The sequence below is a fragment of the Alosa pseudoharengus genome, unplaced genomic scaffold, assembly GCF_046254945.1.
Source record: "Alosa pseudoharengus isolate Yale_2024_CS ecotype anadromous, Long Island Sound unplaced genomic scaffold, YU_APseudo_1.1 YU_APseudo_1.1_scf_4, whole genome shotgun sequence".
In the NCBI taxonomy this organism is placed as follows: Eukaryota; Metazoa; Chordata; class Actinopteri; order Clupeiformes; family Clupeidae; genus Alosa; species Alosa pseudoharengus.
Window position 1 is genome coordinate 31,324,981 of NW_027468774.1, and position 26,653 is coordinate 31,351,633.

Here is a 26,653-nt window from a genome sequence, read left to right on the forward strand (position 1 = left end):
ATTTTGTGGCCACAACTTATTATTTTGTGGGAACGAATTGCTATTTCGTGGCCACAACTTATTCTTTTTTTCCCCCATGACATATCCGGGGCTCCGTAGTTTTGTTATTTGTTTGTCCCAGTTCTGTACCACAAGAAACAGGGGGCCTTAACGGGTGGTTACAGTCTTAAAGTGGGGGACTCTTCGCACTAGTTTCCCTGGTTTCACCGGGTGTGTCTGACATTAATTTTTGTCACTTGTTGTAGTGCGAGTGTGAGTTGTGTTGAAGTGTCATAACTTGTTTGCAGTGCAGTGTAAATTGTGTGTGCACGATGGCTCTCTCTCTCTTTCTCTGCTGTGTCACCAGTGATCCAAGCCCCTGTCCTTTCTATTATTTTATGTCAAATTCCGTAGCTCCATTTTTATAATAAATATATATATTTCCTAAAATCACGTCTCTGCCCAGCATGTGTCGAACCTGTGTTGCCAATTAGCAAGGTGTGTTTGAATTGGTGTGTTAAGTTAACTGACTGTCGCGCAGGATTAACTTGACGTGGAGAAGAATAAGCGGAGTGTCTATTCAATGTCATTTATTAAATGAACTTTCACATAGAGTACGGCTCTGTTCATCCGTCACCTTCATCAACTACATACAAGTGAAAAAACTGAAGTAGCATGGCATACACGCAGGTATGAAAAACCGTAATACCCCACATATAACAACCAACACTCTCAGGCTACCGTAATACAATATAAGAGCGCTATACACAAATTATATTTAACATGGTGACCGTTATTTCCTAGTGGTGACAAATACCCTATGTAGCGTAGTCAGCTACAACTTTCCCCTCTTGAATCTGCCACACTAGGGGACACAATGAAAATAAATTAACACTCCCCTCAATGTCAACACTATTTCTCCTGTATGTGCCATAAATAAACTCAGGCAACTGAATAAAAAACAGCCCTTTTACCACATTTCACACAAAAAAAAAATATCAAAAAAGCAACAATTTCTCATCAGCCACCTTCAGACCGTCGAGCCGGGGCTAATTGCTTTCACACCTTCAGGTGAGGGTGCTAACTGGTGCCACTTGGGGGCTATATTATTGGTGCTACTGGCCCCTGATTTCTGCCTGAACCTAAACGTTGGGCCACTTGGTGCTACAGCAGAGTTAGGGGTGGTGTCAAGGTGAAGGCGGGGTCAACCCGTTGTGTGTAGAGTCGAGAAACATGATTTAATCTGTCTGACGTAGGCTATGAAAGCACAACAGCTTGGTTCCGCCGTGTTATCATCTGAGTCTGTGTCTGAAGCAAAGAGTAGGAGGTTTCTCTTTTTCGGTGGCTCTTCTGCAGGCTCTGGGATAGCTGTACTGGGTTTATTTTGCAGCAGTACCTGAAGCTGGTCCACACTGCTTCTCTATCTACTTAGCATGGGTCTAGTGCTGAAGCTATGTTGAGCCATCCATTGTTGAGGTTTGCTTGCCGTTCAGACTACAGTAGGGTTGCAAAATTCTGGGAATTTTCAAAGTTGGAAACTTTACATGGGAATTAACAGGAATATACGGGAATTAATGGGAATGAATGTGAATAAACTGGGAATTTTTAATATGGCAAGTTAGTCTATAACGGGGAACTTAAATGTAGTGGACAAAACCACATCTTAGAGCATAATATTAGTTAAAACAGCCTCAGTTGAATTTCTACCCTGCACATACGTCAATCACAAGCACACACAGTAATCAGCATAGGCAACTAGAAATGAAGGAAACCTATGGTGCGTTCATGTGCATGGGGGGGAAAAAATCCCTGTGAAAACGTCATCTCATGTGAGAATAACTGGTATGAAACTGGGGGAAGTTTGCGAACAGAGTTGCCCAGTTATGGGCTTGTCATCACTTTTGTCCTCATTCAAATGGGTGTATGTCATTTTGCATCAGCTCTAACGGGATGATTAATAACCATATGCTCATATTGCCTGTTTGATTAATCTTGACAACTTTATACATATTCATAATCTATGAGGTTTGGGGTGTTATGCTGTGTCATTATTTTTTATATTTCTTTTATTTGTTTTACCATTTTCTGGGATTCTGACTGGACAAAGTGATAGTCAGTCAATGTTCCAACCAATCGGATTTTGTTGTTGAGCGCCTTGGTGTATCTTGGGCAGTTAAGTGGTTTCAGTGTTGCTAGCTTAGCACGCTAGTAAACCATAGGCAGGGAAAGGGATTCCCGCTAGCATGCTAGCTAGCTTTGTATGCTAAGCTAAGCAAAAATACTAACAAACAAATCTTATTACTTATTACGAAACAAAATATTAATGTTGATGTTGTATATGACACAGTTTGTATGACTTACCCAAAATTCCCAGTTAATTCCTGTAAATTCACATAATTTCCTTTAATTCCATAAAAGCTTCCAATTTGGAATATTTCCAAAATTCCCCATTTTAACTTCCCATGGAAAGTTTCCGGAAATTAAGCAAAAATGTTCCGACCCTTTGCAACCCTAGTTCAGACAGGTCCAGGCCCGGGGTGGGTAATCGGGAGAATTCCTGGTGGGCCACTTCACTTTTGGGCAGGTCAAGGAAAAACATATGACATTTGTCACGTTAATCTATCTTCTCTTAAAGTAGGCTAGGCACATTCCGCAATCTATGCCTGACACCGTAGCCTCTGCATGGGTTGTAGTGCCTTGCACAACAGACAGACTGAGGAAGTCATTTGTCCCCAGGGCCATTGAACTGTTCAATGCTTCACTTAAGGGAAGAGGAGAGATAGACTTCTCCGCATAGTCTGTCTGCCTCTCCACCCTCTCCATGTTTGTGTACTGTCTGTCCACTAGCCACTTTTTACCACTGTCATACTGCTTCACTGTTTGCGTGCAATATTAGCACTATGCATAACCCATCCCACAGCCGGATTGTGGCCACAGTCTTTTATATTACCTTGCCTACTCTCTTATATGTCCATATTTATTTTATGCTGGTCTCTAGACTTTATTCTTGCACTGTAGGACTTACTCATTTGCACTATCACCATGACACTCACTCTCACAGAGCACCTTACCTTACTATGCACAGAGACTCACAGGCTCAGTCCCTGCCTCAGTCATTGCAAGCGCCTCATGCTTAATCACCCCTAAGCACACTATGTGGATACTGTTTTAGACTTGATTTAGATTTAGTGTTATTAAGTATAATTTGTATTTTAGTATATTCTTTATCTATACTGTCCTTATTGCTTAGTTGTGTTTTTTATATTATATACTTTTATTACTTTTTCTGCTGTTAGTGAATGTTGTGTGTGATGTCTGTATGCTACTGAGACCTTGAATTTCCTGTTGGGGATCAATAAAGTATCTATCTATCTATCTATCTATCTATCTATCTTAGTATGGGTAAGTAATAGTTTAGTAAAGTAATTGTGACAGTATGCCATGGCGTGTGTTAGTGTTGCAGAAATATATTTATACAGTTAAATTAAACATTGTACTGTATATTAAGCCATTCTTGAGGCTTGTGCAGAAGCTCTCATTGGTCAAACTGTGTTATTATGGATGGGCATTACAAGCTCCTGCCTCTACCCCCCACACCCAACTCTTCCATTGGATACTTTGTTGTGGACTTTGTTTTGGACTTTCTCTCTCATACATACATGCACACATGGAATGTGAATAAAACACTAGGGCCTTTTTAGATCCTTTCAATACATGATCATTTCTTGGAATATACCAGAATGCTTCCCTTGAATCCAACACATCTGCAACCAAAAAGAGTTCTATTCATCTCCTACATTTACTTGGGATGAGTCATCACTGCATCTGGCAGGGGGTGGAGGAGTGGCCATAACTCAATCTAAGTCCCAAAGGGATATTAAGGGCCACATAAGGCTTTTTCATATTACACCAATGTTCCACAAGCTCTGCTCTTTAAGGCACACAACAAGTCCAAAAATACAGTATTTTCTGAATAAAGATTTTGTACAAACAAATGTGCAAATTGTGGATGGAATGGAGGGTTTTATTCACCAATTATATTATTTATCAGAAAAGGACTTACAGAAATACATTTTTCTATGAGCATACAAGGATAAATGGGATATTGTTCTTCTTTATAAATGAAAATGCCTCACATATCTCTGGATATGCAATAATCGAGGTCCAAGTAGTCACAACCAATGGTGGATTATAGAAGTAGTCAAATGTAGACAACTAGATCACACAATTTGAACTATGTAGAGAGTCCCACTTCGGTCCTGCACACATAATACATCCAAAGAATGAGGTGAATAAGTGAATCAAGGTTCATTAAATTTCAGCTGTTATCACACATTATTTTGGCCACAGAGTCAATGGGAGCCATGCCATTAGGCTTTAGGTGCCTTTCTCATGTGAAAATTATTGTTTCAATACCAATAATAAGTCAAGAATTGTGCTACTTTTTTATTTGACTTGATTTGATTTGAGAGCCCCCCACCATACCAGTGGAGATCATAGACTCTACACCAGGGGTCGGCAAGTAAATTTGGGCTCGGGCCAGTTTTTTTACTTAGCCAATAGATGGCAGGCCAGAGGATAGGCTAATATTTAAACGCCGCTCCGGTGGATGACCTGTTAGTCAACAGGCATCTACACGGATAATGGATAAAAAATAACTCATGAAAAATAACTCATTAACCATGGATGGGCCCATTGATGGTTTTCCTAGAATAATTGCATGCTCTTGATTAATTCTGTTTTAGGTCCCCTTTCAATATTGTGAATAGCAAATATGTAGCCTAGGCTACAATAATTTGATAAAATCATAGACTGTTTTACATGGAGCCTTGTTTATTTTAGGCCTATATAGGCTACTACTTTGGATAGTCTATCTTACTTTTATTCTTAAATACTTTGACCCACCTCTTGACATGACAATGTTACAATGCTTATTGGTTTCCTACAATAAATATTAGCTTGCAGAGTGAGGAGCGAACTATAGATATAAGTTGGGAGAAAATGTCTTGATCAAAAAGTCTAAAGCAGGAAGTTTTACTGCGAAAGTAGAGCCTATAAAAAGGATTGAAAAGACTAGTTTGCATTCATCTTAGCCGGTTTCACAGATGCAAAGCCTGTGTGTCTGATCTGCCATGACGCTGTCACTGTTAGAAAGGACGGCACTAAAAGACGAAGCGGCACCTTCAAGGTGGCCTATCCGCTCCAGACAGACGCACAAAAAGCGCAACATGCGCTGCTGCTGGCAGAGGATCAGGGATCAAAGGACCGGATCATAGTGCATCTGGTTTTCTTTCTCATATTTGTTTAAGCACATGTGGTCTGATTGGTGAATAGGCTATTTGTAAATTATTTTTTTTTAAATCGGACTACAAGAATAATCTGGCAGGGCAAATAATATAACTGGCGGGCTAGCTTTGTGCCGCCTCTTGCCGACCCATGCTCTAGTCTACACGATCCCCCCTAACACCCACTGAAAAGATGGCTTCATGTCGTATGTTTGTATTTCATACATTTTATTTATATATATTTCATATATAAAGTTTATATATTTTGTTAGTAATTTATAGTATCTGCATAATTATTAATAGCTAAAGTACTTAGTAATTTGAATATTTAATATTGGGGTTGGGTCAGAAAAATGATGCAGCTAATAGACCGGCATGTTGAGCTGTTAAGGTATGCGATGTTATTATCACCCCAGGACTGCAAACCATTCCTTAATAAATTAGCCTTACTGTAGCTAATGCCGATTGTCTGCCTGATCCTGAGCTGAGCTGACCAGAGATTCATTGGCCCGCCATACGGCTATCTGGTTGTGCGTACATTTTCCAGTGATGTGGACCGTGAAGGAGTCAATAGATTTACATTGATCTTTATGTCATTACATTGTAGAGGGTGTGTGGCCCTGTACACAAGCCCCCTCCCTCTCAGTGTTCGAATTATACTGTGAGCTTCGGGGGGTACAGCTATTTAGGCTGGTGACGTCACTCTCCATTTTATATAGGCTTGCACATGATTTCACACTTATGGTTCACAGTCAATTTTCCTTCGAAATAAAGGTCATATGACCGTGGCTGGCTGCAGGGATGGATAACTGCACAGGCCTACCGGGCCCAGGCCAGGGGGCCCTGAAGCCCAATTAAGCCTTTGCAAGGAATCATTGCCTCAATATAAAAAAATCAGGATGTAGGCTATGAATCTTATTGAATTTAGTATTGGCCATCCCCAAATTGCACCAGAATACAGGAAATCACATCAAACAAATGAAAAAAATTCTGGGGAGGACCCCCAAACCCCCCCTCCCACATATGTGACAATTAGTGGGGGGCCCTTAATACATCTGTGCCCAGGGGCCCAACAAGGTAAAATAAACTAATCATACTAGCAAGCACAATGCACCCTACACGTTATTGCAAGGGTTGAATTCGGGCAGGGCTAAACACTGCTTCAAGGTGCGCCCCATGCGTAAAGTTGAGCGCCCCAGTCAAAAAATATTTTTTGGTATAGCAGTGCATTGCAAACATGGAAATGCATACAGACCAGTAGCACAGAAATGGTAAACATACAACTTAAATTTAAGACCCACAATTGTTTACAGATGGGCTACCGAAAGTCTCCCGTTTAATAGTCAAGTTCACCTAGCCTAATACAAGGCCTGCCTTTGGTTCATTTGATTCGTTTTACTTGGATAGCCTAAGCCTACCAAACATCAAGCAAATGAAAAAAATGACTTGTTCGACTTTTGTTCATGGTTGGAATACAAATATATTCACGTTGTTTAGCCTAGGCATTTCATACAATGTACAGATATAGTGCATTGTGCACAGTTTACATCACAAAACGCTTGCAGCAATACGCTTTTACGACAGACGAATCTCTAATAATCTCCAACGAGGAAAGACAAGTCCAATTGACAAGTCCAATTGACTTCTTATACTGTATGTCCACATAGCGTTTCAAACAAACTGCAGGTAATGTTGCAATTATGGGTTGCAGTACATGCGAAATTCCCTGAATATTAGTGCATATTCCCTCTTGTTAAGACATTAAGAATGAAATTGCACAAAGTGATAAATCGCCTGATTAGTCTGCTAAATTGCCTGATCAGTAGCTGTAGTGGCTAAAGTTCCCTTGTTCTGATCCGTAAGTATTTCTCAACATATTCATTCACTTAACCACTCTAAGACGGAAAGAAGTCTAGTTTAGTGTGTTGAACAACGGTAGAAAACAGTGTGTTCGCTCCGTCTTTACTGAATACTGACACAAGATACAAATCACACAGTATTTACACTTCATCAATGCACGAGTTCCCTACGCCATAGGTCAGCGCGCTCTCTCAAGCAGCTCCTATGTCTCAAGCAATGCATGTACACTAAACATGTATTAAACTAACATGCAAACTATAAATACAATTATGTAATCATAACATAATCATAATCATGATATAATAAACTATCACTAAACATGAATCAAAATAATATTAATCCAAATCTGAATCTAAATTATAATATGGAAAATGGCACTAACATTTCCGGCCCCTAATTGCTCATCATGGGGATGACAATTACATACTAACTAAACTAAAGAGACATTTTCTATATTCAAATCCCCTTCTGTACTTTTACTAGGTCTAATCCAACATAAACAGCCTAGACCAATCTAGGTGAGGCCTATAAGATAGGCAGCTATAGAAAATAATAAAGTCCTAAATAATAATGTCCTTTATTGTCCATGAGATTCTTCCATCTCAAGCAGGAGACACAACTTATCTATGGGTCTCTCCAAGGTGTTGGTCTTCGTTTTGACAAGGACCCGACGGACAAACCCTAAGGAGTCGGGGATTGTCTTTTCCACTTTTCCCATTAACCAGGACCCTCTTGGAGCCCTCTCATCCACGATGAGTATGACGTCTCCCTCTTTTACATTTATCTTCTTCTCCAGCTACTTCTGCCTTTCTTGTAGGAGGGGCAAGTATTCTCTGGACCAGCGCTTCCAGAAGATGTCAGAGATATACTGCACTTGCCTCCATCTTCGTTTGGAGTATAGATCCGCCTTATGAAACATGCCTGGAGGGAGTGCTGGTTTTCCCTTGAGAAGGAGAAGGTGATTCGGTGTTAGTGGCTCGAGGTCGTCCACATCATCAGATGATTTGCTGTTGATCACTGCTTCTACTTCACACATCACCGTTTGCAGACATTCGTCGTGACTGGAGCTTCAGAAGGTTGGTAAGTATCTTCCGGACTGTTCTTATCTGTCGCTCCCAGATACCACCATGGTGCGACCCGCCAGGCGGGTTGAAGATCCAAGTGACTCCTCTTTGCAGTAGAGCCTCAGAGATCTGGGACTTGTTCCATTCTTTCATCGCCTGGCGGATCTCGTGTTCTGTAGCTACCAGGTACCAGGTTGTGGGGCAGCCGTGGCCCACTGGTTAGCACTCTGGACTTGTAACCGGAGGGTTGCCGGTTCGAGCCCCGACCAGTGGGCCGCGGCTGAAGTGCCCTTGAGCAAGGCACCTAACCCCTCACTGCTCCCCGAGCGCCGCCGTCGTAGCAGGCAGCTCACTGCGCCGGGATTAGTGTGTGCTTCACCTCACTGTGTGCTGTTTGTGTTTCACTAATTCACCGATTGGGTTAAATGCAGAGACCAAATTTCCCTCACGGGATCAAAAAAGTATATATACTTATACTTATATATATATACATATATATATAGGTTTGTTCCGTTATCGGATCTCATAACCTCCACTTGCCCTCTTCTGGCTATAAAACATCTCATTGCGTTTATACACGAGTCGGTGTCGAGAGAGTGTGCAATTTCTAAGTGGACTGCTCTGACTGTAAGACAAGTGAACAAGACTCCATACTGCTTGACTTGCACGCGTCCACGCTTTGCCTCAAAGGGGCCGAAATAGTCTACACCGACGTTGGTGAACGGTGGGTGGTCAGGCAGTAGATGATCAGGTGGTAGATTCGCCATCTTCTGCTCAATCACAGCAGCTTGTCTCTTCCGACATTACACACACTTTGAGAGCATACTTCTCACGGCTGTGTTTCCTTTGCAGATCCAGACCCTTTGTCTCAGCCGAGTAATAGTATGGTTTCTCCCTCCATGTCCAATTTCTTTATGAGCGTTCCTTATGATCAGGGTCGTGATGTGGTGATCCTTGGCCAGGATAGCTGGATGCTTTGTGTGTTCTGGCAAGGCTGCTTGGTGCAACCTTCCACCAACCCGGAGAACCCCATCTTGGAGGAAAGGATCCAGCTTCACAATAGAACTGCTTCTCTTGATCTTTTCACCTTTTCGGCAGTGCGCAAAGCTCCTCATGGAAGGTTTGACTTTGGCTAAACTGAATGATGGCAGTTTCTGCTCTTCTGACGTCCTTGACAGTCAGATGGGTTCCTTTCTCCATTTCTGCATGTGATTCTCAACTGTCTTGATTTTCATATCTTGACTTTCTGAAGACTGGGCTTGAGACTCATGTTTTCCTTGTTTGGCACAGACTTCGAAGCAGCTCCTTCAGGCTCAACATCCAGGCGACCGCCTTCTTCAGGCTGTGCCAGTCGGAGTAGTGATGAGTCAGCTTGAAGAGAGGGTCTGTGCTTGAGTCGACGGTCTTGATGATGTTCACGCTGGTCGTACGCTTCACCTCAGCGTCGTCTTCACTTATCTCTCTTGAGAACTCTGATAGGACCGGCCAGTGAGACTCACTCTTGGTTAGGAAGTCAGGACCTTCAATCCAGCTCTGACACTTCATGAAGTGCTCTGCCTTCATTCCTCTTGATGTGTGGTCAGCTGGGTTAGAAGCCGTGTTGACATACTTCCACTGTGCTGGCCTTGTGTTCTCTCTGATTATCGACACTCTGTTCGCATCAAATGTTTTAAAACGAGCGCCGTCGTTGTCGATATATCGGAGAACGGTGGTGCTATCTGTCCATAGCACGGACTCTTTGAGGTCCATCCGAAGCTCTCGCTTCATGAGCTTATCCATTTTCACTGCAATGGTAGCCGCGGTGAGCTCGAGGCGTGGGACTGTAAATGGTTTAAGCGGCGTCACTCTGGATTTTCCGAGAAGAAATGAGCAATGGACTCGACCGTGGCTGTTCTGGATGCGGAGATAAGTGACGACGCCGTAGCCCTTCTCGCTAGCCACGTCCTTTTTTAGGTGAAGGAAGTAGGCACTTTGCTATTACTTTTGACAGAACAGTAGGCTACTTCAAGGAGCAGGCACCATGCCTAAAAGCTACTGTGTTGTATTTTGCAACAACAACAAAAAAAAAAATAAGGATTTGCGGTTTAGTATGTTGCCACAAAAAGAAAGGGAAGGGAAAAGAAGGGGTTTGTGGCTCCAGGCAATCAGAAGAGAGAATCCCGATGGGAGGCTGTGGGACCCGACGTCTAAATTTGTTTACGTCTGCGGCAAACACTTTAGCTAAAGTCAGTCAGTCATGCTAGCTAAAGTCAGTTGATGTCCGATGTTAAATATGTCTAATAATGAAGGAATGAATGAAACTTTGCGAACTAGGAGCTGTGATTACATGTCATAGTTCAGCTCCGAGTTAGCCTGCAACACCTAGCACTAGTGCTATTGTAGTAACCATGGTAATGATAAACAAAGCCGTTCTCATATTAAATGCTACACTATCGTGGTTGCACTCTGCATGTTAAATGCGCTATAAAATGGCGACACCGGTCAGGACTTGGAAGAGAGTTTGTATAACTCGTCTGCTGGCTGGCCATAGCATTAGATTGGTATAAATAGCTATATATAACACTTGGGTAAAGTTCAAAAATGTAATGCACTGAAATTCTCATAGACCCCCATTCAAATATTTCCGGGTAGTTTCACCTAAAAATGCCCAGATGTGTCAAAAAAACAGATTGTTGGAGCCATGTATGTCTCAAGCAATGCATGTAGGCTACACTAAATAACACTAAAAGAAATGTATTAAACTAACATGCAAACTATAAATACAATTATGTAATCATAACATAATCATAATCATGATAATAAACCATTACTAAACATGAATCAAAATAATAAAAATCTAAATCTGAATCTAAATTATAATATGGAAAATGGCACTAACAGTAGCCTATATCTATGGAACTCCTAACATGGCGTGTGATTGTAGGCCTAATGTTTTTTAAGTTATGCAGCAGCGATGGTCTTGACCGCTGAGTGGAAGGGAGACCTCCGGTTAAACCATAGCGATCTTGCTGCTCAATGGTTTTCAAAGGTTGGCTATCACTATATTGCAAAGGCAGTGAAATATTAGACAAATGTAGGCTATGGCTACCGCTTGTTAACCCATACCGCTTGCAAACCCATATACCTTTTGCAGCTCTGTGCATTTGTTTTAATTCGTTAGTATTATATCATTAACCTGACTCTCGCCAGATGAATTTCGTTCCGCTTAGCTCCGCCTAGCTTCACTCACATCCATCTGGGACCTCTTCCATTGAGAGTGATTTCTGCACCCGATTTTATGGTACAGCCAATCCGGACGCAGGGCGGGAGTTTCATAGATGTGACATAGCGTAGAAGCGACTGTGAGACTGTTATCAGCGTCACGGGTTGGCTTCAATGTGAGTGATTGAAGTAGCACGTCAATAGATGACGGACAAGTGGCTTATTCAATCATATGCAAGCATTTTTTGATTAGGCCCAGCCTTCTGAAGCAACACTCCAATGGATTGGTCCCAGATGGATGAGTGGAGCTAGGCAGAACAAAATTCATCTGGCGAGAGTCAGGTTATTATATCATAGCAAAGAACACAGTCTGAACGCACCAGAGAAATGGTACAGCCGAATGGGGGTGAGGGTTTGAAAATCATATTTCATTAGATTATCCTCAATTGTTGGTATGTGATGGAAATACTGCATTTAATTATGCAATATTGGATAACATTACATTTTATTATATTTTTCAGTACCCCCCAAACTATTATTTTCATCATCTAGGAGGGTCGGATCCCCCCAATACCCACCGTTATTCGAACCATTACTCCCTCTTACAACTCTGGAGGAGTGCACTTGGGATGTCCAATCAGATTCTGGGGGGGACTGTTGACCTGCTCTAGCCCCTCTGAACTCTTCTCATCTGCACACTTTCTGGGAAAAGAACACGCTGTTTTTTAGAATTGGAACAGGAAGCATCTTTGGCTGAGGAGTGGAGAATCGAATCAGTTGTCCAGAACAACAAAAGCATTCGGCTGTGGATGTGTTCTTTCACGTCTCTAAAAGACCACATCACGTTGTCATCATGTCAACACCGATTGTTTCACTATTAGATGCGTGGGAAAGAAACAGTAATGCTCGAGTGAAGAGGAGCCAAAACCTGAAGCTATGGCCTCATCAACTGTAAGTGCACAAGAATATGTACTTTTATTTGGAGTAGCATTAGGTAGCCATCTGTGGCAGGAGTGTATCAATGTCCGAAACTGATGGGTGGGGTTTTCTTCATTAGATTATGAGAGAATGCATGGGAACGTATGCAAGAGTATACATTGCTTGGACTGAATCTTGGATTTGGAGTCATTTAAGTGTTGAATAGAATGTATACAAAATTATGATTTGGCATAGCGATATAGTAATAACATTGTCATATAATTTTATTTTATTTTCTGACATGCGCCTCCAACTTCCACACGTGGTTTTGAATTTAAAAGGCTTTTTCCTTTTAGGTAGCAAAATCATATTTTATGACTATTTCCTAAATGGGATGTAGAAATAGTAATACAAATAATAATAATAACAAAAATAACTAGATATACCTAAGAGCGGTACAAAATATGACCTCACATTCTCTCCACAAAAATAAATCACGCTTGTCAATTTGTCTCCATCTCCTACTGCATCCACTACTCTTGTGTAGCCTATGTAAATGTGTGCATAGTGTGTGAAACTTTGAGATGAGATGGACCAATTTATCAAACATAATCACTCTCCTTCATGCAGCAGATCTAACTTAAATGTTACCTTACCATAAAACATCATTTGGAACGTAGGCTATTAGAGTGCGTGTCAGTCAGTCAGTCCCAGGGTTGGCCATGTCATTGTTTGCATTTCCTATTTGGTATAAGAAAGTTATAAGGAAATCATAAGGGCAACAAAGACAAGGAGGTGGTGAAGTAATGCTGTTCTCGTCATTTAGGCTACAAGTTCAGGTTTGTTATCAGCCTGCACTGCACTCGCCTACAGTTTGGAGCTGGCCAAACAGTGCTGGCCTATCTAGGCTACTTATAGGCCTACTCTGCCTTTGTAGAATCGAATTAGTGAGTCTTCAATGGTTCGCTCTCCTTAATCTAAGCATAATATGAATTATCATCTTGCTATTTAAAACACCACTTTGCTAGGTGGCTATAGGCTATATAGTTCGTTTTTTATAGCAAACAATGTCAAGATAGCAACATGTCATTACATCCTTTAATTGTCGAAATATTAGTGTCCATATGCAATCAAGGTGGCACAAATGAGGCTAGAGTCGGTGGATTCATTTATGAAAAATGAGTAGGAAGGGCAGGCAAAATGGGGATTATGAGAACCGTTTAGACTCTGGGCCAGATGTACTAACGCTTTTGCGCCCATTTCAGGCGTATTTGTTTCGCAATGTGCGTGTAAAATCATTGCGAGGTATGTACAAAACGGGCCGCAATGATGTAAAAGGGCCGTTCTGCAACTACGGGAATTTTTAAGTCCCCAGGATGAAAATGAACATAAATTTCAAAATTTGTACTGAAATGTTTTTGAAATGTATGTGCAATGGTATGGTGCACTTTGCAAAAAATAATAATCCCCCAAAAATGTGATTTAATAACATTTCCAAGTCATTTAATGTCAAAACACCCCTTTTGGGTGTGTCCCTGGACTATAAAATCCATGATTAAACATTTTAAAAGGGCTTATTCAATGAATAAAAAATATTTAAAAAATGTATTCTATTTAAGAAAAATATTCTTTTAATCACACTAAAGTTCTTTTTTGCCGTTCAACATTATTTATAGGATTTTTAAATTAAAATGCACCTTTTGAGTCTTTACCGCAACGTTTACGGAGAGCCGGATCACTCCCTATTAACTCCATTGTACCTGCAATCTGCTGCAGTTCCGCTAGGGGCGATCACGAATAAGTGCAAAAACAATGGGGGACTATGGAGCTAGACGGCTAAATGTGTCTCTTTAACCTGGTTGTCCTTGAAAAATCGAAGATTGGATTGTGGTTTCTGCAAGATCAATATGGATTATAGGTCAAAAGTTGAATGAACGAGTACTTACGTCCTTTCGATTTCTTACAGGTTGGGTCGTTGTTGCCCACAACTCACTAGCTTTCTGCTAATGAATGACGTCATTGACACATTTGAAAGGCTTTTTAGAACAAATAAGTGACTCAAAAAATATAATACTCAGCGGTGTGTATTTTCTCTGCCCTCTCTTTCGCATGCAACATTCAAATTTCTGGCCAAAAAATTATATCCTGAGAAAAGTGGGTTTGAGGGGTACAGCTCCATAGCCCTCCATTCATTCTGCACTTATTTGTGAGCGCCCTCATGTGGAACCAGAATTGGAACTGCAACCAGTTCAGAAACCGGAAGCTTCCCGAGAGTGGCGGTTCTCCCCTTATTAGACATTCTCTGGTATAGAAAAAATTATTTCCTCAAGCCAAACAAATCTAGTTTCCATGGAAACAGAAGACTTCAGGAGACCACATTGGGCACGGTTTGACCTTCCACAATCTGTGTCCCAAAATTTGGAGAAATCAAGGTAAAGATCCCCCTATGTAGTACTTATTGTGTGTCCTTACCGGGCAGCCTAGTTATTCTGTATTTTGCATTAAATTAAAAAAATTAATTCATATTAAAATGTAACTAGTGTATATCAGATAGTGTGAGAAATAGCTAACCCAACAGACCTTGCTAGGTGTCATTTTTCTGCAGTATTAGCTTAAATGTCCTTACCTCAGCATGTCTTTACCGCAGCACTTTGCAGCACTTTTGCCAGGGACTGTACTTTCAGGATGCTTAAAATATATATGTTTAATTTTTTTATGAAATTATTTGATAATAGATGACTGATAGACTAATATATATATACATAATATTATTCTTGATATAAGTAAATAAGTTCAGTGCATTATATTAAAAGGTGTTTTTCTAACTTTTCTAATTTTCTACTTGTACTGCCAATATATCAACCAAAATAGTAATACATCACATTTGCTACCCTAGATGAAACCTAATTCAACAGAAAGATCAAGGAAAAGCAGAGAAAAAATGATTAACAACCCAGAAAAGCATAAAGAGTATCTGCAGAAGGAAAGAGAGCGTCACAAAAAAAGAAAGGAAAGTGGACAACTGAAGACTGTCTCACAGATGACAAAGAAAGAGGTGAATCTGAAAAGAAGACAGTGGAAAGTAAGTAAAAGAAACCAGGGGGCAAAACAGAAAGTAGTTGAGGCATCAGAGAAGTTTGTAGCTACGTTTTCATCAGAGATGGAGTGATGATCTTGGCTAACAACCCCATAATTACACAGAAAATTTAAATGAAATGGTTTTAACCCTGTTTTTACTACTGTTTAATGTTTACCCTGTCCCTGTGTCCCTGTTTGCCTGTGTTGTGTTCAGTTCATACATCCTCATATGGCATGACACTATTCCTCATTTTGCTGTTAACACTGGTTTCCTTACACAATGTCATTACCGCAACAATGCATTAGCCAATTATAATAATAATTACATATTTTTTTATTCATGAAAATATTTGTAAAAGTTATTGAACATGTAATGTACATGTTGGAGCAATATAATAAAGTCATTATGTCATTACTCTATTTTTTGTGAGTATGAGTACAACTGACATTTGTATTAACCGTCTGATTTTTCTCCTGGTACACAGAAAATCCTAAAATGTTCTATTTTAACATGTTTTTTAAATTCATTGAGTATGATTAGAAATAAGAGTTGATTGCAATGAATACAAAAGTGCTGAAATTGTGTAAACATTTTAAAAGAAAAATGCATACATTTACTGTAATTTCTCTGTTGCGGTAAGGACATACCCCGAGAAGAAAAAAAAGAAAATCATAAAAAAAAACATTTTAAAAACTAAAATCTTCACGACTTTTTCCAAATTTGTGTACTTACATGTTTATTTGACATGCTGTGATGGTTGAAATTAAAATTCATAAGGGTTTATTTTCCTCAGTTAGGGAATTCAAAAGTGCCCGTAGTTGCAGAAAGGCCCAAAAGCGCAAACTGCCTGTCGCGGGAGCTGAAAGTGGCAGATTGCGATTGTCATGTCATGCATATGCATTCATGGGAGGATCCAGGGGAAAGTGGGAGTTTAGCGTAAAAAGATGGGAGGGGAAGAGTAAAGAGCGCCTAGTTATGTATTCCGCGGTATGTACAAAGCCTGCTCCTGAAAGCGCACGTCAATTCTGTGCCTAAATACTTCCGCCTTGTAAAAGCAGGTGTTAATCCAAATTGCAGTTCAATGCATCAATAAGAGAACCTTTCAAAGACAACAGAATCGCTATTTAGAGCACCAGTTTTTGTGATGAAAGTATTTGTACTACCAAAAGCAACCTTAACTTTCGTTGGCCTTTCAAATGTCTTACTTTCACTTTCACGTCATTCACTTAAACTTTCCTACTTGCTAGATTTGATCAATCTCATAGCCTACGTGCACAAGTAGTTTGAGTAGAACTACTGATCTTCATTATCTCCCTGCTTGTTTACATCTTATCATGTATGGTATTATTTCATGATCGCTAAACGTTTGATTCTTTTTAATGTTGTCATCAGATAACTTCATTCCACTGCGCTTGTATGTAGGTACTGCCATTCAGTTGTGGACGTTCGTAAATTGCGTTTATGGGCGGAGAAAGGCAGAGAAAGGCGCAGTTTACACTAAGGATTGAACGATTGATAAATACGATGGTAACTTGGGTCTGACAGCGTTCGCAATCTGCGGTGTATCCATGACGCTGATAATGCTACGTTCGCAAATGTACGTACATCTGGCCCTCTATGTGCTAAGCCCAGAATGTTTTCAACTGCTGGCGCTGCCCCTGTGTGTGTGTTTTTATGTGTGTGAATGCATGTAGGTGTGAATGCATGTAGGTGTGTTTATATGTGTGTGTTTGTATGTGTGAGTGTGTGTGTGTGTGTGTGTGTGTGTGTGTGTGTGTGTGTGCGTGCGTGCGTGCGAGAGTGTGTATGTATGTGTTTATGTGTGTGTGTGCGCGTACGTGCGTGTGCTATGCCCCCCATGAACGGAATTTCATTGCCCACCAAGTTTCGTGCAGTTTTTCGGTTTTTCAGTGTCAAAATTACTAAAGAAAGAAAGAAACAAATCCGGAAGGGAAAAAAACTCTAAGGACTAAACACTATAATAAGATGCAGAGTAAACAGATTTACAGCTCTTCCTGGAAACTCTTTTAAACTCATGGACTCTTGAGCACTCAACAGTCCAGACATCTGGACTGTGTCTAAGCTGATCCCTGGTGTGTCTTTTTCAGGGCCTTTCTGAGGAGGCCTGTGACTGTATTTGCACTCCCTAACAAGTCACAGATAATGGTCTTCAGTGTTTCCCACTAGGGGTGTCACGATTCTCCAAATCCTCGATTCGATGCAATTTTCGATTTTAAAGTCACGATTCGATTCGATTTTCGATCTTTTTTTCAACATTACTATTAATGCATTACTTATATGTTATTTACTCTTTTTGGCCTTTTCCTTTTCTGTTTGGGGGGGGGGGGCTTTTATTTTGAAACCGCTTTTTATTTTGAAACCGTTCCAACCGCAAGGTTGTAATGTAAACAGAACCAACATTAGGCTAAAACAGAGACGTGAACATAGTGAAATGAAACAACACAGAATTATAATTTGATCGTTTCAGCACACTTCGAAGAGACCCAAGGTTAGTGTTCATGGATACTTATCAATGTGCATTTTAAGCCTTAAAGTAACTTTGGACTGTAACTAGATCATCTTTTCACTTGCTAAGTTGAGTAGGGTAAGTTAGTTTTAATTGACGTGAATGAACGAGTACTTCCACACCGGTGATTTCAAAGTAGCAAGAGGGGCTTTGATTTCGGTAGGTTGATGTGTATATTTTAACTGGCTGCAGCCTAAAATTAGAGGAGTGTTGATGCTGCAGTTCAGCACGTGCGTTTGTGCGTCTTGGCATACATGCTGGATGTGACATTGGGGGTGTGGCTGCATCGTGGATTCTACTTTTAAATTCGAAGTTCGAGATTGAGATGTAATTTCCCACCCTTATTTCCCACAGAATTGGATTCAATTTGTGGCGGTAGCTGACTTTGACAACGGGGGGGGGGGGGGGGGGGGGGGGGGGTAGTGTCTTGGTAGTGTATAGGTCTACCGTAAAACTCCAAATAATAGCCCGGGCTTTTATTTTCCCAAATCGCCAAACTGCACCGGCTAGTATTAGAGACAGGCGTCTATATGAGACAGGCCTTTAATTCCCTTTACACAAAACTTTTCCTCTGCAAAGATGGAAAATATTATCGAATTAATTATTTCAAACACACTGAATGTCTACCTATATGACTAGGCTATCTGATGACAATTACGGATCGTCATTCATTTAGTGTTGAGATGTTGTTCATTGAGTGAGATACAGTAAGATCCAAATAGCTGGGATAGCCAGAACAGATGAAACACGTTTTAATTAAACATAATCTATAAAGAGATCGTATCACACTGAAAACTCATATTTTGTCACAAGCAAATAGCCTATATCGGTCCTTTGTCAAATACAGTTGCATTATCAGCCCTGACCAAAACCGTTCAGGAATTATTTATGCAAAAGTGAAACGTGCTTAATGTTTCATTCTCCCTCCTTTTTGGCAGGAATGAAACAGCATGAGAGAGCATGAACCATACTGTTTCTCCCGTTTTGTATTTGCCAAATTTGACAACAGTCTACATTCAAATCATAGCCTACTTCCAGGCGCACGGGAACATATTTTTGACCAGGGGTGCTGAATAACAAAATAATCATGGATGTCCGACGATTTCTCCCCCAGCATATGATTCGAATTTAGACAGCTAAATACGCCATTTCACCGCCGTGTATGAGTAGGTCTAAGAGTGAGAAGTTTTATAATGCCCTGGGCAGCCACATTCCACTGCAACCATGCGCAGCACTTGCCACTCCGACTCATCAATAAAAACTGTGCGCACACACACCAGTCCCATAGAAGCGCACTTGACTTTACATCATTAATCTATTTCAGTAGGTTATATAGCCAGAGAATGTCCGTATCGGGCTCTGATATAGCCTAGTCTAAGGTAAATTCCTTTTCTGACTTCTTTCTCTTTATCGCCATGGCATTTAGAATAAAGAATAACGTTCACGAACCGTTCTGGTTTTGTTGCCAGCATAAAAACAAGCTTACCATCGGCCTATCCGCAAATTAACACAAGGGATGAATTGAACGATGACGAAGTCGGATATATAGGCATAGTTCATATTGGAAAAAAAGTTATACAATTTGGAACTCTAGCTTTTCCCCACCGAAGTCTTTTAATGCCATCTAATCATAACGTGCGCAGTCTGCGCCATACTTAAGCCCAAATCACACCCAAGATTTGCAACGAGATGAGCAGCAACTTGATGCAACATTCTTAAACCTTGCAACTGTGACCAGACATGTGAATGCTTTGCGACGGCTTGTAACGACGTGCAACATCTAATTCACACTGCTGTAACCTCCTTTCTGTAACGGTTTTGTGTCATTGCGAATCTTTAAACAGACGATCTTACGGGTTTTAGAACATTAAATACAACCCGAAACTAAAAAACAGACCAGGCTTCTACTGGAGACCGGCCTTTAACCCAAACCTGTAGCCACGCCAGGCGTTTAAAAGAGACAGGCGTCTCTTAGGGACTCGGCGATTATTTGAAGTTTTGTCACTTTAAGACGTTTGAGGGAACCCTTGCAATTGTAACACAGTTGAAAGGCTCTGATGTGTGGATGCAATTCATAACGTTTTCTACATAGTTAAAATAAAGGTTCGTACTTCTCCTTGGGACAAGCACTTTTGAATTTTGGAAAACACTTTTCCATTTACATCGGGATTTTGCAAACATTCAGTGTCAGAGTCAATAAAATGAGCCCTTCAACGAAATTGACAAGCAGCTGTAAGTAGGCTAAGCATGCTAAATTCGACATCCAAACAGTATTCTAACGTTAGCTTTGAGATACTGCTTGATTTCATAACTTAACTTAGTTTAGTCTCTTCAATGTAGCCTACTATGTTGTGATAAGACCTTAGCAGAGTTCACTTCAATGCAGCAGTTTTGAACAAATTTGCGCAGCATGGTCACGATGCTAAGCAGATATAATAGCAATTTAGCCAGACGTCTTCTATGCAATGCTTCTATGTGGCAACAACAATCTTTCAACAATCGTGAATATTTTGTTAAATGCACATGCAGAGGAGTGGGGCAGCGGCTAGAGAGAGAGCGGGGCGGGGCAAGGAAAGGTTGCGTGCGTAAAAAGCGCAGCTCAATGCCAATGCAAGGATTTGACCTTATATTTAATTTAAATTAAATTAAATTAAATTAAACATAGAATATTCATCTGTGGCGGCCGATTTTTATTTTGTGGCGCCCCGCCACAGATTAGTCAATCTATGGGAAACACTGGTCTTTATTACCACTACAAAATATGAATACAAAATACAAACTTAGAAGTTATTTATTTTTCAGAAGTTAGAATTTGATTTGGACAGTTCAAGACATTACTCTCTGTGTGCCCTTTGACCTCTAACCTCCTGCAGGGCATTACTGAGAGAACCCAGTGTGGTGGTATCTCTCGCCCAGCGGAGTGCGAAGATAGCAGGCCGACTCCTCCCGACAGACGGCACCAATGTGTTTCGCCGCTTCACGCCGGAGTCGCTGGCAACTGTCGAGCGCCGTATGGAGGAGGAAGCCGCTGAGCAGAAGCGCAGAAAGGAGCAGAACGGCAACGCCCCTACGAAGGATGAGGAGGATGAGAAGAACTTTCCCAAACCCTACAGCGACCTGGAGGCTGGGAAGACCCTGCCCTTCATCTATGGAGACCTGCCGCCAGAGCTGTGCAACATACCACTGGAGGAGCTGGACCCCTACTACCAGGCCCAGAAGGTCAGAGTGATTAACAATTGAACTGATTTCCCACAGTCACTGTGATAACGAGGGGAAAATTGGATTCTTAGGAGGCACACATACTGATAAAATGTCAGTTATCAGACTAGATTTCACAATTAAAGGCAAAATCTAAAGTTCTTTATAGATGTATGTGTCCACTGATGAGAAAACGCAAAGATAAAAATTTCCCTGATTTTATGTACATACATTTTAGTGTACTGTACACTGAAGCATGCATGAATCACTGATGCTTTTGGTAAGCATAGCATCTCTCTCTCTCTCTCTCTCTCTCTCTCTCTTTCAGACCTTTATCGTCATCAACAAAGGGAATACCATCTTCAGGTTCAACGCTGAACCAGCCTGCTGCTGTCTGCTATTGAGTCCCTTCAATATTGTCAGGCGGGCAGCCATTAAAGTTCTCATACATTCATATCCTTAACTGTTTACTCAACAATCTACATTTACACAAACATACTCCCAATATGCCTGCAACAAACTTGAATCAGTGTAAATACAAAAATACATCCAGTTTAATTGGATTCTGGAATAAGGCCATTATTTGTCTCTTAACATACAGTATTTCTCCTCCTTCCATAGGTAATATGTTGCTTTAGTTGTTGTTGTAAGTTTGGGCTTAATGAAAATGGGAAGATCAGAAGGAAGCACACGTGGGAAGTTCCATTTTGGCTTCAGTCTCAGCTGGAAGAGTAGTTCTCATTGATACTCTCTCAAGAATCCCGCAGTCTCGCTCTGTTCCTTAACTCTCATGTAAATTGTTTCGCATGTTCATCATGGTAACTCTTCTAACAAACTGCGTGTTCATGACGATGAGCAACCCTCCAGAATGGAGTAGAATTGTGGAGTAAGTTTGAACTTTAATCATTTGTACAAACCACTGTCTTTTATTTTTAGCATTCCCCCCCTCAGCTACCCTGGAAATCCAGAGTTCTCGCGAGAGCACAATTTGAATTGTCTCTGCAAGACTCTCTAGTAATGAGTAATGATGCACTTCCTAGATTACCAGGGTCACCCGGCCGCCCGCCTGACCCTCCTGCCTTGGCCCCCTCCGCCCACCCTGTTTGGAGTTTTCCTGTTGTTTTTTTTTGCCCGTCTGGAATCCGGCCCTTAAGGGGGGGGGGGGGGGGGGGTACTGTAAGGATCCTGTCTTATCTTGTTTTCCCGGGCTAGTGTTTTCCGATCATGTCTGCTCCTCTTGTGTCTTCCTGTTTGCTTTGTTTACTTCCTGTGTCTTGTGCCATGTGCTCCTTTGTTTGTTTGCCATTTGTCTCTGTTCCATGTGCCTGTGTCTCCGCCCCTCACCTGATCCTTGTTAGTTTAATTATGATTTCCACCTGTGTCTTGTTCCTTGTTCACCTGTGCCCTGTTAACCCCTGTGTATTTAAACCCTCTGTCTCTCCTCAGTCCCCTTTCGGTCATTGATGTTGTTTCGTGGTTTGCTGTTCCTTTGTGTTCTATTAAAGATTCCTGTTCACCTCGATCACGCCTTGCCTCAACTTGTCCTGTGCCTTGAACCAGCTCTCTACAGCTACCATTACAGTAATAATGTTTTGTCTCATAGGTTTGTTTTTATTGGTATCTATACATTTGAAGCAACTATCAAAGTGCTATCCAGAGGATTCTGTAAAGGAAAGTTCACATTCCTTTGTGATGGATGGAACTGGCTTGATATCACTGTCATCACCACAGCGTGAGTACATTGTCGGAATTCCTGTCATCAAATTGAAGGTGTGTGTGTGTGTGTGTGTGTGTGTGTGCATACGTGCATGCCTTGCTGGGTGTAATCGGTATAGCCGTGCGGTGTTGTGAAAAGCAGGAAGACTGCGCTGGATAAGATGCCAAACGAGGGTAACCCTCTATAATTTAGCCAATGAAAATGAAACTAACTTCCAAAATAAATAATCACTAATGAACTCAGAATAGAAAATGAAACAAAATATACTTAATAGGCAAACATCAATTACAAACTAATTATCAAATTCAAGGTTCAACATATTCAAAGGCTGAGCCTATGGTGCTCTCATCAGCTCACCTTAACATAGACTGAAGAGCCCTCTTGGAACTCAGGCCTTCAGTAGGCCAGCAGCAACCATTACCCATAAACGGACATATGTAATAGACATAGTATTTACCCAATAATTATATGCCGTACATAGGCATACATCAGATAAGGACTATTATGTCATTTGAAACATACTGTATGGTGCATGTTATTTTACACCAGATAATTAATTTAAAAGTACCCGCAAAATATCCCCCTCTCACTCTGTGCGAGAGGGTACAAGTGACTCAAAGCCACGCAAAGGGAGCACGGAAGTACCCCTTGAGCACCTCTCTCGTGTTCTCCTGTTGTCTCGCAAACCGGCTGCAAGACGGCAGCTTCCCTGGTAAGTGCACAGTCCTTTTGCTTGTTATGCTTGTTATTGTAATGAAATGAGAATTTGGAGTATAATTGTCCATTTCCACTTCTACTCAGTTGACCACCCCAAGCAGAAGTAACTGACGTTTTGTAATGTCTGTTTTCATAGGTGCCGCCGTCATTGGATGCAGTGTGCATTTTCCCGCGAACATTCGTCTCACCCTCCATACATTCACATTTTAATTAATCAACAATAATCAGTTCGTTAAAATTATGTTGTAAGTCTTTTCATTCATAGTTTATATTGTACGGAGGTTAGCTCCGTGACACTGGATGACAATCAAACTAAGTGAACTATGTGTGAGTGATTGAATACCACCCCAAAGCTATGCACCCCCCTTCCATTACCTATCTAAACAACCCCTAGTGCCTCCCACCCCACATGACTAGTGTCATCCACGGCCCCTCCATCACATCACATTGGCTGTGTTGGGCGAACGCTTGTGAATTATGGCTTCAAAAATTAAGACATATCTAAGGCTCAGTCTGAACAGTATTAAAATACACTACTAGTAAGTTTTAATTTCAAACACATCAAAAGTTACAAGCCAAAATACATTTCTGTTCATTGTAACGCTCTCTAGAGGTCACCAAATTTCTTGAGCGTCCTCCCAATTGGGTCTGAAATGTGCTAAGTTTAGTTTGATATATACAAGAGTTGCTGAGATATGAGCTCACTTCCTGTTTGGCGGCTTTGCCACCCATTTCGATTGACCGTTACAGGCGAACGGTTTTGGGTATGGCTACAAAAAGCACACATTTTGTGAGGCTTGGTCTGAAGATCATGTGTGTCAAGTTTGGTGAAGATCAGATGAAATTTGTGACCTGTGAAAATGTTTTAGTGTTTTTGATTAAATCCAATATGGCGGCCGAATCAATTACATTGATGTAACAAATTGGCCTGTGTCGGCCTAAGGACAAAATCGATTGGACAAAATTTGTGACCTGTGAAGATTTAGTTTCACTTTTGCTAAAATCCAATACATGTATGGTGGAAAATCTATCATGGTGGAAATTGATGTCATAGGTCCAAGGATTCCAACGATACCTCATAGTTGAAAATCACACCAACAGGTCAAAAGTTAAGTGTGTGAACGCACGTCCAACTTTGGCCTGTTGGTGGCGCCATATTGCTCGAGGTGCAATTTGGTGAAATGAATCATGGGACTGTCCATGCCAAATTTTACAACTTTTTACCAGACGGTTCTATAGGCTGCCATAGACATGGCGGAAGAAAGATGATGCATAAGAAAAGGTAGAAACACAATGGGGCTTCGAAGCTTCTCTGTTTGGCCCCCAAATAACTGTGATTTGTAGCTGTAAAACAGATCTGTACGTGTAGAATGTGTAGTGCATATGTGTAATATTGACAATTACTTGTACAAGTTATTTTCACAGTTACAAATCATTTCTACAGTCGTTTCTACAAGTTGTGTTACACACATACAAAACGTTTGATTCCATACTTTTATTTCCAATTAATAGTGTTAAAGTAGCAAATTGATGTTGCTTAGTGTTTAAATTAGCTTAGTTAAACTTCATACTTTGCACTTTGCCAATTTGGGCCCATAACCACAATGTCAATGACTCAGATAGGCTAAAGGATCACTTTGTGGTTAGTTACACATGGCTGTTGTGATGACCCCGTTACCATCTGTAGACTGCTTACAGATAATGCTGCCATTTCAATTCCAAAGGTGCAAAGTTGCCTTTCACAAAGGGCCGTTCAGTAACTCCAGTTTGCTGATTACTTTTGTTTTTTTGCATTTTTCTCTACACAGCTCACTGTACAGCTTTGGGGTGCATATTTCCCAACCGTCTCTTTGGTCTTTTCACTGGCTCTGCCATGATGAACATCAAAAAAATTAAGCCATATTATCGCTAGCCACATGGCTAACTGGTGCTTGAGGGGTGTGTGTGTAGGTCCAAAGAATTTTAAGCATTTTGTGTTTCTCGCTCGTTCTCGCTTCTCACGAGACTTCCTGATTCAGACACTGCCGGGATCTTCCCAGCAAACTATTTTCGGTTCGGGGAACGTTCCATGGACGTTCACGGAAGGATGCGGGAACGTTCGCTGCTCGTTCGTAATCATTAGTAGCCTACTTACCTCATGCCTGCAACGGCGATAACTTAGCCGTTTCCTCCTCCTCCTCCTCAAAATCAGCTCCGTATGACACGATGACAAAAGAAATCATTTCAGAAATTATGTTTTGAGATCAGATCAAGATGTTAAATGGAACTGAGAACAATAGCCAAAGGTCTTTCTGCAGAAACAAGTGCCTTGGTGCGCGCACCCCCGATTTCACTTTGACTTCCTGCATTTCTACATTGTGACAAAAACTGTCAGTCAGACAGTGAATTTTGGTTTACTAAATTAGCATATGCGGTAACAATTATCATTTCAATTCTACCTGAAATCTGCTCACTGCAGACGTGATAATGCAGACCCAAGCAGCAGCACTGCATTGAAAGACGCACACTTTGAATTTGATCCAAGCGGCTCTGGTTCTTTACTTGCTAACTTGATGTGATTGGCTGGATGACCGTCATATCAACAGACTTATTTGTGTCTGTGCGTTATGGTAGATATGGTTCCAACTATTTACGGGAGCGTTTATTTCCATATTTTACTTTCATTTTAATCTGACAAAAAGTGTGGGGGATAGAATCGTGTTCCAGCAAAAGTGTGTACGTTATAACACCCACATCCCCCACGCTTGCTACGCGCCTGTAATAACCATCAGGGAACGTTCCCTAAAGGTTCCCTGACAGTTGCACAAAAACAGTAAGGGGACGTTCTGGGAACGTTTTTTGAAGGTACACAATACCTTTAGAGAATGTTCCCAGAACGTTGCATGCTTGCTGGTTTTCAGCAAAGAAATGGTAGGGGGAATAGGGAAAGCCGCCATTCTCGCTACAACAAGTCATTTAACCATCACAATGATTTCTAAACAGTTGAAAATGTTGCATAGGGGGCCTTTAATATAGCTGCTGTGTAACAACATACTATATTTTCCTGCCGAAATATACTCTCATGACCCTCTCGTGCCCCAACAAAACACCAAAGTTAAGGCCCCTAAT

General features: G+C 41.0%; 1 protein-coding gene across 1 annotated transcript in view; it reads left to right on the forward strand.

The window, feature by feature from the left end:
* The first annotated feature begins 12,101 nt into the window (after positions 1–12,101).
* The window catches only part of LOC143102350 (sodium channel protein type 4 subunit alpha B-like), an 81,947-nt gene continuing 67,395 nt past the window's right edge, over positions 12,102–26,653 (forward strand). The window contains exons 1-5 of the mRNA XM_076265880.1: positions 12,102–12,340; positions 20,787–21,132; positions 21,440–21,564; positions 21,908–21,997; positions 22,715–22,843. Of these exons, the coding sequence (XP_076121995.1) occupies positions 12,243–12,340; positions 20,787–21,132; positions 21,440–21,564; positions 21,908–21,997; positions 22,715–22,843 (788 nt within the window). The 5' untranslated portion in view covers positions 12,102–12,242. The remainder of the gene's footprint in view (positions 12,341–20,786; positions 21,133–21,439; positions 21,565–21,907; positions 21,998–22,714; positions 22,844–26,653) is intronic.